The sequence below is a fragment of the Anabrus simplex genome, chromosome 7 (genome assembly GCF_040414725.1).
Source record: "Anabrus simplex isolate iqAnaSimp1 chromosome 7, ASM4041472v1, whole genome shotgun sequence".
NCBI lineage: Eukaryota > Metazoa > Arthropoda > Insecta > Orthoptera > Tettigoniidae > Anabrus > Anabrus simplex.
This window is the reverse complement of record NC_090271.1, coordinates 116,821,001-116,846,907: the sequence shown is the minus strand read 5'-3', so window position 1 is coordinate 116,846,907 and position 25,907 is coordinate 116,821,001. Positions and strand designations below refer to the sequence as shown.

The 25,907-nt window shown below is 39.9% G+C and overlaps 1 protein-coding gene across 1 annotated transcript in view; it reads right to left on the bottom strand.

The window, feature by feature from the left end:
* Nucleotides 1–7,111: 7,111 nt before the first annotated feature.
* The window catches only part of LOC136877734 (juvenile hormone esterase), a 95,652-nt gene continuing 76,856 nt past the window's right edge, over nucleotides 7,112–25,907 (bottom strand). The window contains exon 10 of the mRNA XM_068228727.1: nucleotides 7,112–7,268. Within this exon, the coding sequence (XP_068084828.1) occupies nucleotides 7,112–7,268 (157 nt within the window). The remainder of the gene's footprint in view (nucleotides 7,269–25,907) is intronic.

Below are 25,907 nucleotides of genomic sequence, written 5' to 3'. Positions count from 1 at the left end.
TTGATTTGATTAGGAGAAGGATCATTTTCATCAAAAAAACTAACTACAGATGCTAGCCCAGTAATATTCTCGACGATCGTGGAAAGAGAGTCGTCAATTTCTTTCTCTCCCAAAGCGGGGATGGAAATGGGCAAGTCAAGGGACTCTCTAAGCTTGTTGGAGTCTATCGCAACCGTGCCTCCAGATTGCACATTTCTGATAGTTAACTCATAGATCAACTCCTCCTTGCTCACATAGTTAAGATGGAGAACATCGCGAGGGCCGGGCATGATGACAGAACAATTTTGAAAAAGAAAAATCAAAAAAATTCCAGCAACTGAGAAAATAGTTAAAGTTGTAATCAAAGCAATGTTTAGCCGTCAAAAGGGGCTAAAATGAGACCCATTCAACCACGCTCTGCTACCACTTGTTACGGATTTTTCCGTGGTAGTTAGAGGTGAAAGAAGGTGCGGGGTGGTGAGTAGGTCTCAGGCTACGAAATTAAAGTGAATTTAAAATTTAACAAGGTTATATTTTCTTTTCAAAATCAAGAAATAACAAACATGGCAGGTACAGAGTAACAAGGCAACAAAAGTACAATTACAGTATTTACAGGATTTGTGCTTCGAGCCCCGCGATCACAATCCTCGAGCAATCAGCTCAGTTTTACCCCAAACACAAGTGTCAACAGAGAGGGGAGAACCCCATTCACACCTAGGAGCACTTGCTCCAAAATACACAGTAAGGCCTCCTTGAGGCGCGCAGAAAACAACATTTTCGGGAAAAGAGCAACTTGCTCTCAAAATTCAGGCCTGTCAAAGGCCACACCTAATTCTACTTTCAAGCTGTCCTCTCAGGACATATACACAGGGGTAAAATACCCAACCTACTGAGGTCTGTTAAATGACAAGAAGGTTAATTACATGACCTCTAAATCAACAATTTGAGAGGAGGCGATTTGCACTCCTAATGTATTTGTTTCAAAACCTAATTTGGCTCTAGGCCACTGATGCAAGGGCTAATCCCATACTAAAGAGGTGACTTTAGAAATTGACAAATTTACATAATGTTAAGGAAGAATAGGTTGAGAAAACAAGTTCACCTCAAAACAATATGAGTGGGAGCTCGAGAGGGTTAAGCACTCTCTATCCCAATATGTAGTTTAAAAGATAGAATAGGTACAAGTTCCTTTACATTTAAGGAAGGTTACATAATGGAAAAACTTCGGACCCGCCCCGAGAGTTAAACTGCTGAGCAAGCAAGAAAAGAAGTAATTAATCGGCCATTACCTGGTTGTTGACTGCCGCCGAAGAAAGAGGCGCTTCCCGCCCCCTGCTATGTACTTTACACACGAAAAGATGGAACAGAAGTGGCCCTGAGACCCTAAAATCAGCAGTTTATATACTCTCGCGGAATGTTCGAGGCGTTAGGGGAATGAGAACACCCTCCCACAAACTCTTTTTTGGGTAGGATACAGCAACATATTCAAGCTGGGGGAAGATACATCCGATTGGTCAGAAATTAATAAAAGAAATTCGGGATTGGCTAAATACAAAACAAGGGGAAAGAGAGGGGTATACAGCCAACTTAAACAATAACAGAAAGAAATTTAACAAGAAACAAACTTTTGAAATAAAAATTTCTCCAAAAAAAATAGTTCTTTCACGTCGCATTAGGGTGCACCATTGTAGTTTTTCAGTAGTGTCCTCTAGAAGAGAAAGTTCACACTTCTTACTACAAGCAAAACAAAAATACGTCGAAAATGACACAGTTCAAAAACTCCAAAATTTCCAGGTAGTGACATCTTCTGATAAAGTAGAAAATTAATACCGTAGATAAAGTTCAGACTTCCTCCAGCAGAGGAGTTTCAAGTGGCGCACATTTTTAAACTAGCGGCGTGGAGGTGTACCGCCCGGTACAATAATAATAATAATAATAATAATAATAATAATAATAATAATAATAATAATACAGGTATGTGATAGTGAAATGTTTATGTTGAGATTGTGTGTTCGACAGACTGAAATGCTTTTAATTTACACTAGCAGTTTCCCGCTGACTACGCCCACAATTTACAAAATATGGTGTTGTTCGTTACTATCTTCACGGATGTATTTGCAAAGTTTCGAGTTAATGAAATAAAGCACATGGTCGTCTGTAGTAATAGAATGTAATATTATGTCAACAAAACACTTGAAAATACTTCACACAAAGAAATTGAATTAAACGTTCCTTGGAACAACCCTACGCGCCGAACTGTTAAAAAGTCCTTAAAAGATCTTCGTCATGGAGACAAGTGTACTCATAACATTTCTCAAAGTCTACAAATTTAAGTAGTTATTGCTTCAAAAGAAAGCGGTTGATCTACTTAGTGTCAGTAGACCAAAAATAACTGCGAACCTCAATTAGAACGAAAGATATGAATACTTCAATGAGAAAAAATGTTGAAGAAATGAGACGTCAAATTGAATGTGCACTCATAACTTGCCTCATAATCAACCAATTTGAATAGTTAAGCACTAAAATGAAAGGGCTTGATCCACTGAGTGTTCGTATGCCAAAATGAACTCCGTACCTCAATTAGAACCAAAGATATGATTGCTTCAAAGAGACAAAGAATTGAAAAAATGTAATAATTTGTGAGAGGTGGAAGTTATGTGATTTATAGTACCTGATGACAAGTCTGTGAATGAATACCTTTCAGTTAGAAAAATGAAGGATATCGACCGGATAGAATGGGCGGACTGACTTTAGTTTTCATAAATGTTTTAAATATATAGATTATTTTATTTATTGATTTACTTGATATGGCGTGGCTCGGGCTATGAAGCTTACTGTTTATGCCAAATTATGATTTATTATGAAATTAAACTTACATAATAGTTATACTTCTGAGAGTTACTATAAGGAAACATTGCACCACATACTAATTTCTTTAGTATGTGTACCATTTACAACTTCTCATTATAGGCTACATACATTTCTACTACGTATGTTTCTTGTTTATCAAATAAATTTCTACTACGTGTGTTTCTTATCACGACTGGAAGGGAATTTCAGGATTGTTTGGTTGCAGGCATTTATGAACAGCCGTAACTTGTCGTGCGGTAAACTGGGAAGCTCAGCAGGGGAGCGCTTTCTGACCTTGTAGGAACTGAGAAGTATATAAGATCCGTTAACAGATAGCTTGGTGAACATGTACGGAGGATATTGTAGGCAAGTAAGATCGACTGAATATTCCCTTTCTATGCAAGATACAACCATGGGAGCTCTTCAAGACAGGGTTATTTATGACAATACCCCGGCATATTTAATATAAAACGGATCGATATATTAAAAGCCCGCTGACATTTAGTGCTACGGGTGGTTGTTGCACATTAAGTCACCATAAACGAAGATGGGTAGTGATAAGATCAGAACAAGTAATTTCCTCGTATTTAGTGGAAGAAGATCCCGTAAACTCTTAAGGAAATATAATGGAAAGAAAACTCGCTGGAATATTTTCGTGTTTTCGTGGTGTGTCCAGTTTAAGTTCTTATCGGTAATGAGGCCAAGTTTCTTTACAATTTCCATTTTTAATGCTCTGTGCAATAGGATTAGATGAATTTTAACACTGTTAAGTTTGGTGTGATTACTTTTAGATCCTATTATGATTGCTTGCAATTTGAATGGATTGACTTTAAGATAATTAAATTTAGTCCAGCCCTTTATGTTTTCCAGGTCATCGTTTAGTTTGATAATGTCTAGTTAGATGTCTTTCGGGTTTGTATGTACTGTATATATATAGCTGTATGTCGTCAGCTAAGAAATGATATTGTGGTGAGTCATTTAAGAGGAGTGAAAAGAGTAGCGGCACTAGAACACTGCCCTGAACTACGCCATCTTCAGTTAGTTTCCAGAGTGATACAACCGTACCTACTGACACACACTACTGCCGCCCGACTCAATACGAGTGCATTTCACGTCAGTGTGTTTGAAGAAAATCTTAGTGCTTTGACAGTAGCTTAGTTAGTACCCTTTCTCTGTACACACAGTCAAATGCTTTAATTAGGTTTAAAAGTACAAGGATAGACATTTGTCCGTTGTCCATTCCTACCTAAATGTAATTTGTAACATTTTTAGTGCTGTAGTCAGGTCTAAACTCTGACTAATATTTGTCGAGTAGTTTGTGTTTGTTAAGGTAATTTGGTAACTGGTTATGAAGACAAGGAAGTATGAAAATTGGATGAAGGACATCGAGTTTTGTTGGATTATCGTCTTTTCCTTATCGGTCATATTATGGCATATTTCCATTCATTGGGAAAATTTTCCTGTCATGAATGAAGTATTTATTATGTGCCGAATTGTTGGGAGAGCTATTCCAGAATTTTGTTTAATAATGAAAAATGTATTCCGTCTCATCCGGTAGGCTGAATTTATTTCATAGATTATATTTCTAGCGACATTTGAAACGTAAAATTGTCTCAGTTCGTGTTTTCTTTTCGCATGTAGTCTGTCGATTGTTTCCCTTTTAGCACTTTCTTTTATATATGAAATTTGTAAACAGATTGGCTAGTCTAGTGGCAAGTCAGTGTTGTTTATGTCAAACCAAGGTTGTGAACAGTTTTCCATATATTGGCAGAATTATTAATTTTTAAGATGTTGTGTGCATGGCATATCTTAGCATTCATGATGGTCTGAATTTTTGTGTTACGTAATTTTCTGTATTTTAATTATTTTTCTGCGGTTGTAATGTTTAAATTGTAGCTGTAAGCCGCATTTCTTTCATCCAGTTTTACCCCTATGTCTTGTGTCAGCCAGTGTGATGGTTTCCGTTCCACTCATGCTGTCCGACATGGGGACATGCTTGTCATTGAGTGCTAAAAGTATTTCGTTGAACAGGAATATTTTTTCGTCCATGTCATGTAGGCCTACAAGCTGTAATTTGTGCCACTATGTCCTAAGCGCATCCTCAATGGACTCCTCCACTCTGTCAGTATTGTTTGTAATAATTACATCTAATAGTGTATGGAAAATATATGTGTGGTAATAATGGACTAATACTAATTTCGTGAGGCTATTTCTAGCCGAGTGCAGCCCTTGTAAGGCAGACCTTCCGATGAGGGTGGGCGGCATCTGCCATGTGTAGGTAACTGCGTGTTATTGTGGTGGAGGCTAGTGTTAGTTGTATTGTGTAAGTTGCAGGGATGTTGGAGACAGCACAAACACCGAGCCCTCGAGCCATTGGAATTAACCAATGAAGGTTAAAATCCCGGACCCGGCCGAGAATCGAACCCAGGTCCCTCTGAAGTGAAGGCCAGTACGCTGACCATTCAGCCAACGAGTCGGACAGCTGTGTAGTGTATACGGTTAAGAGGAAGGACCTTCATATTGAGTGAGTAAGTATGCTTTTCAGTCGTCTAGATTCAGTAGAGTCACGTCAGTAGTAAAGCCTCCCGTTAAAATTACTTGCTCATATGTGGGTCGTGCAGCTTTTCCTCCGTATCTTCAACGTATCTTGTCCTGGGTGCACGATACACAGCATCTAGTAAACTGGTCCGTTGTAAAATTCGTTTGGTGTTTTGGCATTAGAGACTACACCTGTGCCCCACCCCCTCCCCACTTTTCCTACTCTATCATTTCTTATCAGCGTGTAAGCATCCATACGTGTCAGTGAAGACGAGATACTTGGTTTTAACCATGGCCTGGAAGTTGTTATTTGAGAATATTTCTGAGAATTCAGTTAAATGGGAAAGTAGGCGCTGTATGCTTACGTGACCAATCTGGAGTTAGAGGAGGAAGGTCTTTGGGGCACTTGACATCAGTTTGGGAAGAGAAAGGTGAAGTTCGACCGAGCTGTGTTTGAGCAGAGTCTCTAAATACTTTCAGGCTGTAATTAGAGGCATTTATTTCCTTTCCTGTCACCTTGACAGTCTCTAAATACTAACTTCAGTAGTTTCCTGGAATTTGGTTTAATGTGAAGTTATCAATAAAAAATTAGAACTATTTTCAAGTTCTAGAATTAGTATTCCTGTGGGATTATATTTTTCCGCCTAGTTTTAGCGTAGGCTCATGGTTAGTCTTGGCGATTAGTCCGATTCCTTGGCTAAATGGTCAGCGTTGATTCCTTCGGTTTAGAGGGTTCCGGGTTCGACTCCCAGCCGAGAAGGAGATTTTAATCGCGTCTAATTGATTCTTCTGGCTCGGGGACTAGTTGTTTGTGTTTGTCCCAACACTCTCCTCTTCATATTCAGACAACACACCACACTACCAAACACTACAGAAATGCAATAGTGATTACTTCTCCCACTGTCGGCGGCCCTGAAGATGGTTTTCCGTGGTTTCCCATTTTCACACCAGGCAAATGCCGGGGCTGTACCTTAATTAAGGCCACGGCCGCTTTCTTCCCATTCCTAGGCCTTTCCTCTTCCATCGTCGTCATATGACATATCTGTGTCGGTGCGACGTAAAGCAAAATAGCAAAAAAAAAAAAAAGTGATTACTTTTCTCCACACAGGATTGGCGTCAGGAAGGGAATATTGTCGTCAAACAAGGTCAAATGCGCAAGTACGACACAGTTCGCACCCGCAATTCGAGAGGTGTGGAGAAAAGCGAAAGAAGAAGTTCTTGGCGATTTATGATCCGAATTATTCTGTCACCTCGTTTCATCGGCTCATATCTCCCGAACTAAGCATATTACTTTACAACATTGTTTATACGACCATATTTCTATAGTGAAATGTTTTCGCTAGAAATTAAATTTACAGTAAAACTTAGTTGGACTTTAATTGGTTAAGGAAAAAAGTCTTCATAGAACTTGGAGACTTCCGCAATTGATTGATGTCTGTTGAAAGTTAAAATCTACAGTATATTTTAATGTAGCTTTTACTTGGTGAGTTTAACGATAGTTTTGTTATAAGATTCTACGAATACGTAGCAGGGAAGAAACATAGCTCTTTTGCACAGACCTAGATCCGACTATGTTGTGAATTCAGTCTAATATTGTGACTCACACATTATGTCGTTGGGTAGGGATAATGAAAGTTAATATTTAAGAGTCGTATATTTAGACAGTATTTAATGGCACCTTTGCGGTATAAATACAACTCTGTGAGTTATTTTATTCTTCACTGTACATACTTTTGGTATGTATCTATTTCAAACTGTACAGATCGTCCCAGAAATCCATTCGCTCCTTGTGATAGTCCTTCTTCAGTACCAGCTGTGACCCGATGTCCATGTAGTTTGTTGCGTTGTTGGTATAAGGAAGCCAAGCGGGGATGTCTTCTGTTACCTCTGGAGTTGGATTCCTGAAACAATAATATGTCACAATGTCACTACAGGGAGTTGAAGGTGATTAGTAGGGAAGACTTGGGCAATCTGCAGTAACTGAAATTAACTTCAATACGGCTTTACAGCAACGTGAGGAGAAGGTATGATCAGCTCATCATGTCCCCTAAACATCTTGTACTCTGATGGTAAAGATCGTGATGTATCCAGAATATCCCTTTAATGGTAGCATTAAGGAATTTCAGTACTTATCCTTGTTACTGTGTTTGAAAGGGAGGCGACATTAAGGTGACTACTTCAACAAAATTTATTACTACGTACTTTCTAGAAGTATTATCTTCAGTGTTATTGGCAATAACCCCACCAACCTGGGCGAAAAGTTTGGGAAGCCAGGCTCTGCCTGTCACAAGTCAGGACAAAGAGCAAGTGATAGAGAAGTAACGCCTCTTTAAAAAACCTTTGTCCAGGTGACGCGGCTGGTAGTCCCATGTAAGGGTCCCTTGCCAGGGTACTGTGAAGACCTCAACGGCAGTGAAGAAGGAGAAGAGGGACTTCGGAACGGTGGAACTGGCGGAAAGGGCACCCCTCCTATTCTCGGTACATAGAACAGGAACTGCTGCCTTTCAGTAGAAGTGGGAACTTTAAAGGCTAAGGGAAGAAACCCCGAAAGAAAATCAGCTTGGTGTCTCAGGCTTAAGATGGCAGCCCCGTCAAGGCACTCGCTCTTCTTAAACAATCTGATTATAGAAACTGAAGCGAAATTACAAAACCGGACAGATAACCTGATGACGACCTTTGGTATGAAGAAGATAACGAAAGAGACCTGGAAGGGGACGATTGAAAAGGAAATCGCAGAGGTTGACAAGACCTTTAGTGAAGTTAAGAAAATGGCCAGGAACCATACTGTGTGGAGAAATTTCGCCAAGGCCCTATGATCCAGAGGGAGCGACAGGAAATAAGTCGGGTAAGTCAAGTTATTGGCAATGAATTCACGGACTGTTGTGGAATTACCCAGACTGCTGAGAATGAAGCCGAAGTATTACAATGGCAATTAAGTGAATTATTGAAATATTAAATTTTACCATTGTTCTGAAGTACAAACTAAGTACGGTGTATCAAAAGAAACAATTTTTCTAGTGTCCAAATATTATTTCGATAATAATGTTCAAAATGCTTCATACTTCCAATTTTGTCTCATTATTGTGAATTCAGCCAAGTCTCCTCTACTAGAAGATGAATACGAGTTATTTCCTTCCTATTAGAGTAAAATGACAAGATTTCACAGAGAGAAAGTAATTCCAGTTACTGTCCACTGCAAAGCAGGTCGTACTATAAAATATTACAGCAAATATCATGTGAGGTGACAATCTCCACGTTGAAATTCTATCGGAGATATTTACATGAGCTGATTCATCGTTCCTTCGAAGTACTGAACCTCTCTTATTGGCAGTCGAATCAGGAAGATCTTTAAATAGACCAGTCCTTTACATTGATTAACATTAAGAGGTTCAACAGCCGTACTCATACACATTTCCACTTAATATATTTCATGAACTTAATTATCGATGTCCTGATTGTTTGTTTAGTAACGTCACTAAGGGGCTTATAATCTAACTTTCAATACTTTTCCAGTGCATCAATATATACTGACTTAATTTTTAAATCGAACTATACTGTTTTTATACACCTGGCTCTCAACTTATGGACATCACAAATTCAGCACTGTGAGTACAATAGAACTCCGATTATCCAAGCACTGATTATTCAAGGCACTGTATTATCCGAGTCAAATCTGTAAGTCTAAAACCCTTAACTGAAATATGGAAATAACATACTTCGGAAGCTGTGTGACACTACATGGGGCTCCTCGGCTGACACTCTACGCACAATCGCCCTCAGTCTGGTCTTCTCAACAGCTGAGTATTACTCTCCAGTGTGGCTAAACAGCAGCTATACGAAACTTACTGAGTTGAATCAGGCAATGAGAATTGTGACTGGCACAGTCAATAAGGGTTATAAATTTCATGTTGTTGGTCCGTATTGAACTGAGAATAACATATGAGTAACAACACAGTAAAGGTTTCCACCTATTCAATACAAAATATATTCACAATATTTTAAAATTACATGGTACTAGTTTCGACCCATCCAGGGGTCATCATCAGCCATATCAAAGCAAAGATCACTCTTGACGAAATCCTAAGAACATGTTAATTTTAACAGTAAGATTATTATGGAATAACAAGTGAATGTGGTAAATGAACTGAGATGTTAGTGTGGGATAGGTGAGTAATAGCTAATAAATATACAAGGAATATACATAAGAGGTTTGGAACAAAGTATAAAAGGGAGCTTAGTGTTGTAAAAATTATATAATCATGGAAAATAGTAATTCCTTATAATGAAGAATGCAATGTGAAATGACACACATAAAATTATATATGGCTTAGGAAGAGTGGAGGTGGTTTGGGGAGGGGGGGAGAGGGCTTAAGGTGGGGCTGAAGGGTGCGGGAGAAAGGGTAATTGTCTCGGAAAAGTACCTTTGATTAAGTTTAGGATTGAGTTTAGGTTGGCTGCATTATTGTTTCTGAGGAAAGTGATAAATAGATCGAAGAGTATGTCGGGTTTCTCTGAGATTTCATTGAGATGTGACTGGCGTTAAAGTATTGGTCTAGGTGTATGTAGTAATTTTCCATTATGTCGAGTAAATGGCCCTTGTTTGGTAATACGAGGATGTCCATGTCTTGTTCGATATTGGTAAAATTATGGTTATAATCTTGCATGTGTTGGCCGATGGCTGAAAACCTGTTGTATTTTATTGCGTTAGTGTGCTCGTGTGTTCTTAGGATTTCGTCAAGAGTGATCTTTGCTTTGATATGGCTGATGATGACCTCTGGATGGGTCGAAACTAGTACCATGTAATTTTAAAGTATTGTGAATATATTTTGTATTGAATAGATGGAAACCTTTACTGTGTTGTTACTCATATGGCACAGTCAAATCAACGCCTACATTCTGGCTACTGGTACTAAGTCACATTCCACCAGCAGAACTCAGACGTAAACATGCCTTAGTTCGGGAGTATAAGAAGATAAATGTCAGCAACCAGCTACCAATACACTAGGACATCATTGCTGCTGAAGCCAGAAGATTACGTTCACTGAACCCACCCTCAGAACAGCGAGACTTCTGGTGGGTAATAATTTCAACCTCCTTCAAACCTGGAAGAACGAATTGGTGGAAAAGATTCCAGGACTTTGCCAAGGCATTATAAACACAACATCAAAATCAAGTGATTTCCATCTGCCCCGGAAACCTGGTCAACCCTAAACTGGAATAAATAAATAAATAAATAAATAAATAAATAAATAAATAAATAAATAAATAAATAAATAAATAAATAAATAAATAAATAAATAAATAAATAAATAAATAAATAAATAAATAAATAAATAAATAAATAAATAAATAAATAAATAAACAAATAAATAAATAAATCCCGTAATTCTTAAAAGTTTGTCGTTAATTCCATACCACGGAAGCGTATTGTTGTGGCAAAGAAATGAGGTACCTCCGTGAATCAACTCTAGAACGCTTTCTGCAGAAAGTTTAAAGTGTAAAATATTACAAAGTGATTCGGTTGTGGTACGCTGTTTCATTTCGTTTTTGTAACTTAAATATACGTAGGTTACTATGAGAGAAACAATTCATACAGTCGCGCAGCTGTGAGTTTGTATCCGGAGAGAGTGGACTCGAACCCCACTGTCGGCAGTCCTGAAAATGGTTTTCCCGTGGTTTCCAATTTCACACCTAGCAAATACTGCGACTGTACCTTAATTAGGGCTAAGGCCGCTTTCTTCCCACTCCTAGCCATTTCCTATCACATCGTTGCCATAAGACCTATCTGTGTCGGTGCGACGTAAAGCAAGTTGTAAAATAAATTTTAAAAATAACAAAATGCGACTAAATAATGCACATTATATTACAGTATTTATATCTTTTATTCGAATTGCCTACATATTGTAGTAGAATATTTTGTGAAAAAATAAACGGGATGTTTTCCTCTGTTTTAAGTAATATCGTTTTAATTAAGATATAAAAGGAAGTTTAGTAATACTATACCATTTTTTACGTCGGCGTGACCGTCTTTAGCATCCGAGCTTTCACTTATCCGAGGTGACCTTGGTCCACATTACCTCTGATAATCGGGATTCTACTGTGATTTTTAGTTTGTAGTAATTTGAAAGTAGGAAAAGAACTAGCGTGTTTTTAGCGCCCTGGTTTTTAAAATAAGCCCAGCCCTGAATTTGCACTGCGCGTAAGTTTAAGGATAGGTGTAGAAAATCGTCCAGTTAATTTTAAAGAAACAAAGATATCGATACCCTAGAAAAGTACTCTAAAACCAATTATGAGCCTCTTGTTAACATTACTCGTGCCTATAACCAGAATGCGCTGGGTGCGCTTGTGAATGGTCGGCTGTTGAGAGTGCTCTTGCGTTATCTATATAAATAAAATCGTAACTACCATGTGTCTGTACATTGACTATTTTGGCGATATTTCCGTACAGTTATCCGTTTCAGATGTAATAATGGCCATCTGCATAATTTTTAGATTTGGTGTCTGTTTGTCTGCTTGTTTGTCTTTTTGTCTGTTTGTCTGTTCTTCTATAACTTGAAAACTACTGGGTATATTTCCAGCAAACTTTATATTTAGCCTCCACCGGTCCAAGGATAGGTTTCTTTCGTGTCTGTTTGTTTGTTTGTCTGTTTGTCTGTCTTTCTATAACTTGAAAACTACTAGGTATATTTCCACCAAACTTCATATTTAGCATCCACCTGTCTTTGGGTAGGTTTTAGGGCAAATACTGTTTCTAAATCCCTGAACTGACTGGGGGTTTATACGAAACCGAAACCGTGATTATGCACTCCCAAAAAATATACACAACGAAACTTAATGTAAATCTACCTGCCTTAATAGAAATTAATTTCTAAACCTTTTTTCTCATGTGCATCATTTCTATACCAGGATTAATAAGGGAGATATCAATAACGGACCGTTTTTCGGTACAAGTCCCACCAGACTTAACGCAAGAGCGGGTGCGTTTAAAGCGTGTATCTATCAACTTGAGAACTACTGAAGATATTTGAACCGAACTTTATATTTAGCATCCACCTGTCCAAGGGAAGGTTTTAAGGTCAATACCATTTCAATTCACGGAATGGACTGGGGTTTTATACGGAAACGAAATTGTGATTTTACTCTCCGACAATATATAAAGTACAAGACCAACCTGACTGGAAATCGACCAAATTTGATGGAAATCCAATTCTAATTTTTTTCTTATGTGCATTTTTCAACAGGAGGATTAATAAGGGAGATATCACGAAAGGTAGGTTTCTCAGGCCAAGTACAGTGGACATAGCGCAAAAGGTGTTCTAGACCCTACGTGGAGCAGATTACTTATCTAACTTACATAAATCATATCGTAACGACCGTGTGCCTGTGCATTGACTATTTTGGCGAAATTTTCGTACAGCTCTTCGTTTAAGGGGTAATAATGAATAACTGCATACTTTTTAGCTGTAGTTCCCGAAAGTCCTAAATTTTACCCCCTCGTCCAAAATCAAGATTGCCTCACAATCTGACACACGAGCTGGAAAATTGAAATTAAGCAAAATTATACGTTTTAGCCGCTAAAGTATGGAGAACTTCCAAGATCTTTCAATTTTTCATATTTTATGCCGCAGAATATCTAAATATGGAGGTAATTTAATGAAGGTGCAGACCTTCGTCTCGAGGTATTTCGCGGCTAAACGGTAAGCCCTATCACAAAACGGATGGCAAAATCTCCGTTCAATTTGGAGTGATCCACAACTTTGGTCCTCTGACATTTTGTCGTCTCTCTCTCTCTCTCTCCGTTAGGGCAGATTTGGCTGTTTATTTAGATTGTTCGTAAATTTTATGCTTTTTGCACGTATGTTACTTAGATTGACACACTTATAGGAAAGATTGAGTCATAGAATTTGGCATGCACATTGACACAACCAATGGTTATATGCGAAACGAATTTCATTATTCTAGCTTCCACATAAGTATGTGAAAAATAATGTAAAATATTAAAAAAGTACCCTAATTTCACCCCATTAAAATATCGTAACTCAATCGAACCCATAAATATGGGGGACGCGAGAAAATGTTCCAAGACCAAACATGTAGAGCAATAAAATGGACGTCTGATGGTGCAAACCGTTGTTGGTATGATCTACCGTTTAGGAGCAGTAATCTTGAAATGAATGTTTGCACTTACGAACGTGCCCATGCTTATCTGTCACCTATATAAATATAATCGTAACGACCGTCTATCTGTACATTGACTATTTTGGCGGAATTCCCGTACAGTTATCCGTTTGAGGTGTAATAATGACCATCTGCATATTTTTTAGCTTTGGTGTCTGTTTGATTGTATGAGTTCTTTTAACTTGAAAATTACTGAATATATTTCTACCAAACTTCATATTTAGAATCCGCCTGTCATTCAGTAGGTTTTAGGGCCAATATTATTTCTGAATACCTACATTTACTGGGGGGTTATCCGAAACCGAAACCATGATTTTGCGAACCCTCAAAATATGCCATCCGAAAGTAATGGAAATCTATAATCTATAATGGAAATCCATTTCTAAAACTTTTTCCTCATTTGCATTTTTCGACAGAAAGATTAATAAGTGAGATATCATGAACGGTCAGCTTTGCAGGTTAAGTCCAGCGGATATAAACCAAAAGGTGTTGTACGTGGAGCGGATTCCTTATATATCTATATAAATAAAATCGTAACGGCTCTGTGTGCCTCTACACTGACTATTTTGGCGAAATTTTTGTACAGATACCCATTTGAGGGGTAATAATAACCATCTGCATGTTTTTGGTGTAATTTACTGAAAGACCTAATTTTCACTCCCTTCACACAAAATCCAGTTTGCGGCATAATCTGCCAGACGAACAAGAAGATTGAAATTTGGCAAAATTATACGTTTCCTGTAAGGGCCGGAAAACTTCCAAGATAGTTAAATTTTTCACTTTTTATCCCCGAAGAATATTGAAATATGGAGTCAGTTTTAATAATGGTGCAGACCTTCGTGTCGAGGTATTTCGTAGGATAAACGGGAAGTCCTACCACATAACGGTTGGCACAATCTCCGTTGAATTTGGAGTGATCTTCCAAACTCTACACGAACATTGGCCCACCCAGTACCCATATGTGAGCCAAATGCTATGTCACATAGTTATCCGAAAAGTAATGCAATGTAAGATAATCTTACACAAACTTCAACTTATTCAACGTTTCTAACTCAATCTGACCTATGTGTAGATGAGATGCGAGAAAATATCATAGGACCAGCCATTTAGACTGCAAAATACTGCGTCTTATGGTACAGTCCTTTGTCGATATGACGTGACGTTTAGCAACGGTTAATCTGTAAATGAAGATCTGCAATATTGTAAACATGCATATACTTTCGTATATATATATACTGTAAATTCATTGATGTCGATTTGTAGCGATCGAGAAAGGGTGTGTCTCCTATTGTAATCAGTACTCCCCACACCGACTTTGACTGGCGGTAGGAATGGGTTCCTTCTCCAACTCCTGTGTAACTGGCATTAGTAAGGAGGACCTACCATTGTAATGAATAATTCACTTCTCGATCTGACTTGCAGAAGGCAAGGGAGCATGCAATTTTGTTCAAAACTCTCCTACCCGACTGTGTTTGGCTGTAGGTAAGGGTGCCGGCCAATATAAACAAATTTACCCATCTAAAATATGACTAGCATTAGGCATAGTGGCCTGCTATTTTAATGGAAACTCACCAACTCTGTGTGACTGGCAGTAAGCTGGCTGGCAGAAGGAAAAAGGACCTGTCATTATAATGAGAACTGCACAACTCAATTTTGACTGGTAGTAGGGAAGTTGCCTGCTATTATAATAAAAACTCCTCAACTGTTATCTGTCTGTAAATAGGAAAGGGGACCTGCCGTTGTAACGAAAACCCCCAAATCGATTGTGACCATGCAATAGGAAATTATAATGTAAACTTCCCAACTCGATTGTGAATGGCAGTAGGCAAGTGAGCCTGCCGTTATCATCACAACTCCCCAAGCCACACTTTACATTGGAAACAACGTATGGGGATCTCCGCATGCTATTTCTCGGATAGCGCTAATAGTCATGCAATTTTAATAGAAATGTACTTCACGCACAGTATTTACTTCGATATCCGTATACAATGTAGAATACCGTAGCGAAGCGCGGGTAGATTTGCTAGTTGTAGTGATAAAATAGTTAAAACCTATTGAAATAGTTCAATTTTGTGTGTGTGTGTTATCCATTTGACTTACTTATTTCAATTTCAGGTGAGCCATAAGACCTCGACGAAATTTCTCCACCTTGTTCTATCTGCCGCCAATGCTTTCACCTCCCTCCATGTCTTGTTAACTGCAGTAATCTCCCTGTCTATGGTTCTCTTACAGGTAATCCTCGGTCTGCCTTGACTGCGACTACATTGCGTATTCCAGCTCAATGCCTGCCTTGTGATACTTTCTTGTGGTCTTCTCAGGGTATGCCCAGTTCATCTCTATTTTCTTCTCATTATCCGCTCCTGTATGGGACTTTAACTTGTGGCCTCCGAAAGGTCTTTGTTTGAGATGGTCTTTAGCCACCATATTCTCATCATTTACCTCAAACTCCGATTCATAAAAGTCTGTAACCTTGTGGTAATGTCTTTGGTCACTTTCCAGGTCTTACTTCCATGCAGTAACATAGATTTAACGTTTGAGTTGAATATTCTTAGCTTCATTTTTATACGAATGTGAAGGGATCTCCATATTGGTCGTAACTGTGCAAAAGCTGCTTTGGCTTTATTGTGATCCATTTAGTGCTATTTACATATTGGTTTTCAGTGCTTGTTGGTAGAAATTCGGAGTAGTGACATTTATTTGAATTTTATATCAAGTAGTTCAGCTGGTGTTCAGTAGATTACGTTTTGTAGGTTTTAAGTAGGCTAGTTAGGTGTACTTCGTTTCTAATGTAGGTTTAGGAAATGATTTAGGTGATAATATTGACTTTAATTTATTTTTAAATATCTATAAGTTCGTTGGAATAATACTTACAAAGGTAGATTATCAAAAGGAGTTGTAACTTCCCTAGCTTTCACAGCAGACAGTAGACCAGGTATTTCGTATAGATATCCATTCAAACTATCATGAAAGTAATAATTTATTCAATTAAATAGCACGATACACCGGTAAACTTCGATTTTAAAAGGAAATTAAAGGAAACACACGGTATTTCACTGGAGAATTACTCAACAGTCTTTGGAATGTTGACGATTGCTTGCTGCATTCCGACGAGATCAAAGAGTATACGGTAGTTGAATAAATAAATACAAGAATCAGCTGATTACTGTATTCCGATAATTTGTAGTTCTAAGTCTCCAGTATACTTTGTACTTTGCACGTTCATTCAGTCATCGAGCAAAAGTTAATAAATTAATCAAATTCCTATATCCCAATAATATTGCAATTCAAGTCCCCGGAGTAGTTTTGACAGAAGGATTATTTTGAGAAATTATTGTAGACAATGGCTTATTTCTTAGCATTTAAGGATACTTTTGTTCTCCGTCCCGCGTAGTAGGGAAAATATTAGTAATCCACCAGCTGTAAAAATCATGTACCACATTTCAGTTGAGAATACATTCTAGTGTAGATACTTTCATTTTTTGCACAGAATACGTTATTTTATTTTTTATTTTATTTTCTTTTCATTTTTCCATAAAGAATGTTTAAGGAGTGCAAGTGTAGGAACTGTGGGAGTGGCCAGGCATAAAGGAGTATGAGGGAGGAGTTGGAGAGTTTGAGGGAGATAATTAGGATTCTTTCAGAACACAAGAAGGAAGGTAGGCATCCCTCAAACAATGTACAGGATACAGTAGGTGTGAGAAAGGGATGGGAAGGAAAGGGGGGAATTGTAGAAGACAGGTGGTCTAATGTTTTTTTGCTATTTGCTTTACGTCGCACCGGCACAGATAGGTCTTATGGCGACGATGGGACAGGAAAGGGCTAGGACTGGGAAGGAAGCGGCCGTGGCCTAATTAAGGTACAGTCTCAGCATTTTCCTGGTGTGAAAATGGGAAACGAAGGAAAACCATCTTCAGGGCTGCCGACAGTGGGGTTCGAACCCACGATCTCCCGAATACCGGATACTGGCAGCACTTAAGCGACTGCAGCTATCGAGCTCGGTGGTCTAATGTTTTAAGGGGAGGGAGATTGCAGATTAAGGGCTCTATCCAGGATCGGAATTCAGGACAAGTCTCTGTCAGAAATCGGTGCGAGTCACAGCCGGTAGATCAACACAGGAAGGTTTGCACCGTCAGTATAATTGCTTTCCTCCATACTTCGATGTTTTTCGGGGTTAAAAATAATGTTTTAAACATCTTGTAAATTTTCCGTCGACTACAGGCTAAAAGCTATAATTTTGCCAAATATCAATTTTCTAACTCGTCTGGGAGGTTGTGCTGCCATCTTCATATGGGGGAGGAGGTTAAACATTAGGACATTCAGGAAACTTTTAAGCCCATGAAACCGATAGGTTATCGTTCTGGTTAAAGATAACCGACTGTGTTCTTATGCATATTAGAAACTCCCAGCACGTCCCCCTCAGAGAATTTTGAGATTTTAAGTTTTCTTAGGGATCCTGAAGTCATCAGCTTGTCTGGTACCAGGTTTTAAGCTTCTAAGATGCCTTGAATGTTCTCATCAAATCACGTCAGTTTTCATTTTTATGCTTTAATTTATATATATAGTACAGTATATATCGATGGCGCCAAACTGACTTCAATTTATTAATATGGATTATATTTCACCCGCTTCCCTAGTGGTTCTAGGGGCGCCTTCCTCCCACAGTATGTTTTCCAGGTAGTAAGTCATACTTGAAAGCCATACTGGAACATACACACGTCCATTATCTCGGTCACTTTGACAATTTACTTTTTCCACCCTTTCCCACCCCCTTGCCAAAGGGGGCTGAAGTTGGACTTTAAAAAACCGGAATGTTACTATTCATCTCCGCGACCTCGAAAACTATGGATTCGGCAGTATATTAGATTATTATTATGTCTTAATTCCCCTCCCCCATCATAAAGGGGGCTAAACTTTGAGTTTAAAAAAATCGGGAGTGTTACTGTTCATCTCAGTGACCCCGAAAACTATGGATTCGGCAGTATATTCGATTATTATTATATCTCAATCCCCCTCCCCCACCATAAAGGGGGATGAACTTGGACTTATAAAATATCCGAAGTCTCACTATACATCTCAGCGACGCCGACAACTATGGATTCGACACTATTTTTATATATCACTTTCCCATCGCCCCCACCACGAAGCGGGCTGAACTTGGACTTTAAAAAATTCCGGAGTGTCACTATTCATCTCAGCGATCCCGAAAAGTATGGATTCGACACTACTTTCGATTATTTGTATATCTCAGCCCCCTCACCCCCCCCCCCTAAGTGTTCCTGGAGTGCATTACCCCCACGTGGTTTGTCTCTTGATACTTAAAATCCGTAGTGTCACTATTCATCTTAGCAACCCCGAAAACTATGTATTCGACACTACTTTCTATTATTTCTATATATCACTCCACCATCGCCCCCACCACGAAGAGGGTTGAACTTGGACATTCAAAAATTCCGGAGTGTTGCTATTCATTTCAGCGAGCCCGAAAAGTATGGATTCGACACTACTTTCGATGATATTTATATCTCACCCCCTCCCCCCGCCCCTAAGCGTTCCTGGGGTGCCCTACCCCCACGTGGTTTATCTCCTGACACTAAAAATCCGAAATGTACAATTCACTCCGGCGACCCCGAAAACTATGTATTCGACACTATTTTCGATTAATTTTATATATCACTCCCCCGTCGCCCCCCTCCCAAAAGGGTGATGAACATGGACTTGTAAAATATCCGGATTCTACTATTCATCTCAGCTACCCCAACACCTATGTATTCGACACCATTTTCGATTAATTTTATATATCATTCTCCCATCGCCCCCCCACCGCGAAGGGGCTGAACTTGGACTATAAAAATTCCGCAGTGTCACTATTCATCCCAGCGATATGGCTTCGACATTACTTTCGATGATTTTTATATCTCAGCCCCCTCGCCCCCCTGCCCCTAAGGGTTCCTGCGGTGTATTACCCCCACGTGGTTTTTTTCCTGTTACTAAAAATCCGGAGTATCACTATTCATCTCCTCAGTGACCCAGAAAGCTATGGATTCGACACTATTTTCTATTATTTTTATATATTAGTCCCCAATCGCCCCCACCCCGAAGGAGCTGAACTTGGACATTAAACATTCCGGAGTGTCACTATTCATCTCAGCGACACCAAAAGGTACGTCTTCGACACTATTTTCGTTAATTTATGTATCTGACCCCCCTGGCCCCCCCTCAGGGTTCCGAGACTGTCTTATCCCCTCGTTGTTTGCCTCCTGATACTAAAAATCCGGAGTATACAATTAATCTCAGCGACCCCGAAAACTATGGATTCGACACTATTTTCTGTTATTTCCATACATTACTCCCCAATCGCCCCCACCCCGAAGGGGCTGAACTTGGACATTAAAAATTCCGGAGTGTCACTATTCATCTCAGTGACCCCAAAAAGTACGGCTTCGACACTATTTTCGTTAATCTACGTATCTGACCCCTCGCCCCCCTCCCCTAAGGGTTCCTGGGCTGTCTCACCCCCACGTGGTTTGTCTCCTGATACTAAAAATCCGGAGTGTACTATTCACCTCGGCGACCCCGAAAACTAGGCTATGTTTCGACACTACTTTCTTTAAATTTTATTTATCACTCCGCCCTCGCCTCCACCCGAAAGGGAGCTGAAGTTTGAGTTTTGAAAGTTCGGGAGTGTCACTATTCATTTCAGCGATCCCAAAAAATGTGGATTCGGTACTTTTTTCGATTATTTTTATACCTTGCCCCCACAGTACATACTTACATATATCCATTTTTATATATAATAAGATTGAGGAGTGAAGATTATTTTGAAAATAATCTGTACGATATGGAATAACGCTAAAACAAAAATCACTGATAATATTAGCTCTTTAGCCAGAAAATAATACAAAATGGGATGGGTAGAAGCCAAGAATTTAAGGGAACACACCTGTATGTTAAATATCTTCTAATGCTATTTCCGTTAGTTTCAGAGTGTTCTCACTTAAGATAAGTATAAAGAAAAGGTGACCATGGACAGTTTATGGACAATACATTAGTGGTAGTCAGAAGTGCAGAAAATGGTGACATAAAGTGGCGTTTCAGAGGTTGAAATACAATCCAGATGGTCAGAGAAGTTTATCAACTCAATCAATCATTCAGTCATCAATGATTTGCATTTTGGCTACCATCCAGGTAGCAGATTCACTATCAATCGTTTGGCCATTTTTTAAAAATATTTACAAAGAGCTTGGAAGTTTATCGAACATTTCCCTTGATGAATTTTACTAATCCCCCAATTCCTCGCTTTAAAAATGAATAGTTGCACCAATTTGTCCTCTTGAAATCCAACTTTCGTACTTTCAAAAGCTCCGCTCAAGCTTATTCACATTCTAACGTCATTCCATTCCATCTCTTCGCTGACAGATAGGAACATACCACATAGTCGAGAATCTCGTCTCCTAATTCCCAAGACTTCCCAGCCAAACGTTTGCAATATTTTCGTAACACTACTACTTTGTCGGAAATCAGATTTCCTTAGCATCTTCTCCGTTTCTCGTATCAAGTTGTCCAGATGTGGGTTTCAAATTGTGGAACCATACTCTAATTGGGAGTCTTACCAGAAACTTATACGCCCTCTACTTTACATGCTTCCTATAATCCCTAAATACCCTGAAAACCATACGAACAGATCTGTAACCTTTCTTAACAACCTTGCTAATAGGATTACCCCCATTGAAGACCATCCCGTGTATTAACACCTAGGTACTTACAGTGTTTGCCATGAGGTACTATCACACGACAAACACAGTAACTACAACTGAGAGGAATTTTCCTCTTGGTTTTCACTTTTCATCCCATCTACCATCATACCATTATCCGCTATCCATCTGAGCCAATAAAGAACTCTCCCTTCGTTAATGCAAATTTGAGCAAGTTACCGTAAGGAAAATCGGGCACATTTCAGCATGCATAGCGTAATGTGTCTACAGCGTTAGTGTTGATTGGCCTTGGATGATTTCCTTCCAATGAACATAGTTTCACGCAGTCACCTTTCAACCATTGGGCAAGTATTTACAATCCTTAGTTTTCGTCCAGGAAATCGTTCTTGGTATCAGTGTCGTGCTTCCCAAGCATTGCGTCTTGTTAATCCGTAGAGAAATATCCGTATTGCAGTGAACGTCAGTCATGATGTGGTTTAATGTACTGTCTTCCTGGACGCCACTTTCGTATTCTCCCGCTGTGTTGTTCAAGGAAGCACGTTACTTCGTTCTAGGGAATCTTCTTTCTCATCTAAGATGAAGGACGCGCTGACACACAGATAAAGAATTGGATTTAGATGTTATCATGTAAGCTGAAGGAAACTCACTCATTTCTTTCTAACACAAGGTTTCACACTGAATGAAGTCCTGACTATACTGCATTACCGTTTACTGTCTTAGGCAATTACCTTATTATCAGGTAAACCACATTCCGGACCGGTCCCGAGAAAACTCGTGTTTGCCTAGCCGAGCGTTGCGGACCGGTCCCGAGTTATCTCGTGTTAGCAGCAGACTCAGCAGACTGAACTTTAGTGCTATCTTTTGAGACGTACGGGAACTATTTCGAGGTCAAGGGTGATAGAACTCTGTTACGTATGGTTCTACACAATCGATAGTCGCATTTGTTTTCGAGTATTCTTCATATCGTAGATTTTCTTTGCATTTCTTGACAACATGTTTACAAAGTTCGAAAAGCCATGCAAGATGGCAGCGCCTAGCGATCGCACGTGTTTACACAAAGATGAAATTATTCGCGAATTATGTGCTGATACAGGCTCCGAATATTAAGTGATGCTGAGTATTTAGAGTTCGACGATGAAATATCTTCTAACGGAAATGTTTCAAGTGATGACGAGGCATGGTGTGGAACTCACGTAGTGCATAACGAGTCGTAAGTTATATTTGTGTTACGGGTGTAAATATTCTAAATATTGTAAATAATGCAGTGTTTTATGACGACTGGGTTATGGACAACAGTGAACCTTGGTTAGAGGATTTTGTAGGTGCTCATGGTATAAAGGTATCGTCTAATGAATCTGGAAACATAAGACAAGTAGCAGGACTTATGTTTGGTGAGGAATTTTTTCAGTATGTAGCTGAAAAGACAAACTTACACTATGAGCAGAAATCACATTCTCATAACTTATCCCCTAAAATACTAAAGTGGACTAATGTCACTAGCAGGGAAATTAAAATATTAATCCTCTGTGTATATTGATACGGCAGGTGAAGAAATCATGTCTGAAAGATTACTGGCCAACCGATCCCCTAATAAAAAGACCAATATTTCCGAAAACTATGAGCCGAAATAGATTTCAAGAAATACCCTGCATTTCAACAATTATTCAGGAAGGCCAATAGAAAAATACACAATAGTCCTTCAAAAGCTATTGAAGTTCTGACAGTTTATTTGTATGCATGCACTCCAGCTTAGAGGTAGTTATAAAGTGGCCGGGAACAGGGCTGTGCATGGGACGAACGGCACCCGGTCCGCAATGTGTTCAATTTTTTATTCAGCGAATAAACCTGTTATTGGGAATAGTTAGGATTTACTTGATTCTACCGTTTTATGGTTACTATCATAGCTAATAGCTATAATATACACTGCCTGACAAAAAAGTTAAACACCCAGAAGGAGTGGTCCAATATTATCCCAATTCGGTATATATGCAATACCATTGATGTGTGAGTAAGTGGTTAGGTTTACAAGGATCTGTAATTTGAAGAACACTCTCCAGAGTGCATTCGTGATGGCACGGTCCTGTTGTTGACAAGGTAAGGTAAGGTTATATTCTGCCCGAAGGCAGGTCCGAACCTCCGCAGAGATGTGCCTGAGCCGGAGTTTACGTGCGATAGGGTGGCCAGTTCCTTTCCGCTCATCCATTCCCTTACCCCCACCAACCCATCCAAATTTTGACCACGTCCAATGTTGCTTAACTTCGGAGATCTCACGGGATCCGGTGTTTCTGTGAGTCAGACAGTTAATCAAGGCGTGAAGAGAGGACTTCTCACAGTACAAGGCACCCGCGATGTCTCATAGACGCGTTAGACAGCCTATCCACCAACATACAGCATTTGACAGAGGCCGCACTGTGGGACTGTATGAGCCTGGTTGGTCTTTTCATGCAATTGCCAGTCATGTGGGCCATTGAGATGTCACAGTGGCCCGATGTTGGACTCAGTGGGAGCATGAGTGCACCCAATCACGTCGAGCAGGTTCGGGTCGACCAAGAAACACCACCCCGAGGGAGGACCGTCGTATGGTGCACCAAGCATTGCGGAATCCCATAACTTCGGCACTCGCCATCCGCGAACATGTAATGGAGACACTACAACATCCCGTGAGTTCCCGTACCGTGCCTCGACGACTCCCATCCGCCGAACTGGGGTCCTACCGCCCCATGCGTCGGTTGCCATTGACACCGTAACACCAACGTTTGCCTTTGGAGTGCTGTCTTGCCCGGGAGGCATGGGCATAGGACGACTGGCGTCGCATTATATTCAGTGATAAGTCCCGCTTCTCCATAACCTCCGATGACCATCGTTTGTGAGTTTGGTGGCATCAAGGGCAGAGGGCAGTTCCTGCCCATATTGTGGAAAGACACACAGGAGTAATCCCTGGCATCATGGTGTGGGGAGCTATAGGATATTCGTTCATGTCACCTCTAATAGTGCTTCGGCAGACTTTGATGGTACAGGGATACGTCACAGATATTGTGCGTCCGCACGTCCTACTCATTATGGCACAGCACCCTCGAACAATGCTCCAACGTGATAATGAACGTCCACACATAGCACGTGTGTCGATGGACTGCCTAGAGCATGTTGAGGTCCTTCCGTGGCCAGCAAGATCCCCGGATCTATCTATCATTGAACACGTGTGGGATGACATTGGAAGGGGACTCCGTCTCAGTACCAACCTGCGGTATCTGGAGGGACAGCTGCAACAACTGTGGACGAACTTGCCTCAGGAGAAGATCCAAAGACTCTTTGACACCATTCCAACCGCATAACTGCATGCATTGAGGCCACGATGGTGCGAAAACCTACTGACCTGGTGCCAACATTCCACCTGTAACAGGTAACGGCCTTGTATCTTTGATCCCGTATTGTAATCAGGTCAATAAAGGCACATGGTATTTCAGCATATGTAGTTTCATTCACTTTCATCTACTCCTTCTGGGTGCTTAACTTTTTTGTGAGGCAGTTATAGTTATAGTTACACTAATGAAAAAGAAGAATATGAGATGTTCTGTCTGCTGTACCCTTATATTCATTCTCAAGCACGAAAATTCATGAGTTCACAGAGGCATGATGTCAGGTCATCATTTTAAGATGAACCACACAGTGCTTTGTGCTTTGTTGCCCAATTCTTTCCGGTCTCCACTGCAGAAGACGCTATCTTCTTTCCATCATTTGGTGAGTGTAATATGCTTCTACATTCCTGTAGAGTTCACTGTATTAAGCACCTCGGCATATTTAGCAAATATTTTTTATTTTGTTTATTTTATTCATGTGGCTTCCTCTGTGTACCGGTGATGAAACGTCGATCTCCGGATGGCAAGATCGCTGGTTCAAATCCGGGAGAGGCAGTTGGACTTTTGAATTCAGGGAAAAGTACAATGGATTGTCCAGGTATAACGATGTTGGCATGAAAAAAATACCTGTGGTGACACATCTCGTCTTCTCCCGACAAAATTAATCAAAACTCAGTCATAGATTACACAAGAGAGATCTCGTTTGTGTCATCTGGTAGAATCAAAGAGAACGTCAAACGTGACGCTGAAATAGCCCATATATAGCCACATTAGAATTTTTGCATGTAGGTGAGGCCATGCAATTATTTATTTATTTGTTTATTTATTTCATTTACTTATTTATTATTTATATACGAGGTTTGGGGCGTAAGTCATTGCAGCTATTGTTCTCCTTACATTTGCGCGGTGCACAGGGCGAGTTGGCCGTGTGGTTAGAAGCGCACAGCTGTGAGCTCGCATCCGGGAGATAGTGGGTTCGAACCCGACTACCGGCAGCCCTGAATATGGTTTTCCGTGGTTTCCCATTTTCACACCAGGCAAAGGCTGGGGCTATACCTTAATTAAGGCCACGGCCGCTTCCTTTCCATTCGTAGGCCTTTCCTGTCCCATCGTCGCCATAAGACCTATCTGTGTCAGTGTGACGTAAAGTAAATAGCAAAAATAAAAATATTGCGCGGTGCTACCATACAATGGTCCCATGTTCTGGAAAGCATGACACGCATAGTACATGCACATCACGAGATTGCGGTGCGTTTGACAGGTACCACGCAGGGACTGCAGTAGTGAGTCAGGC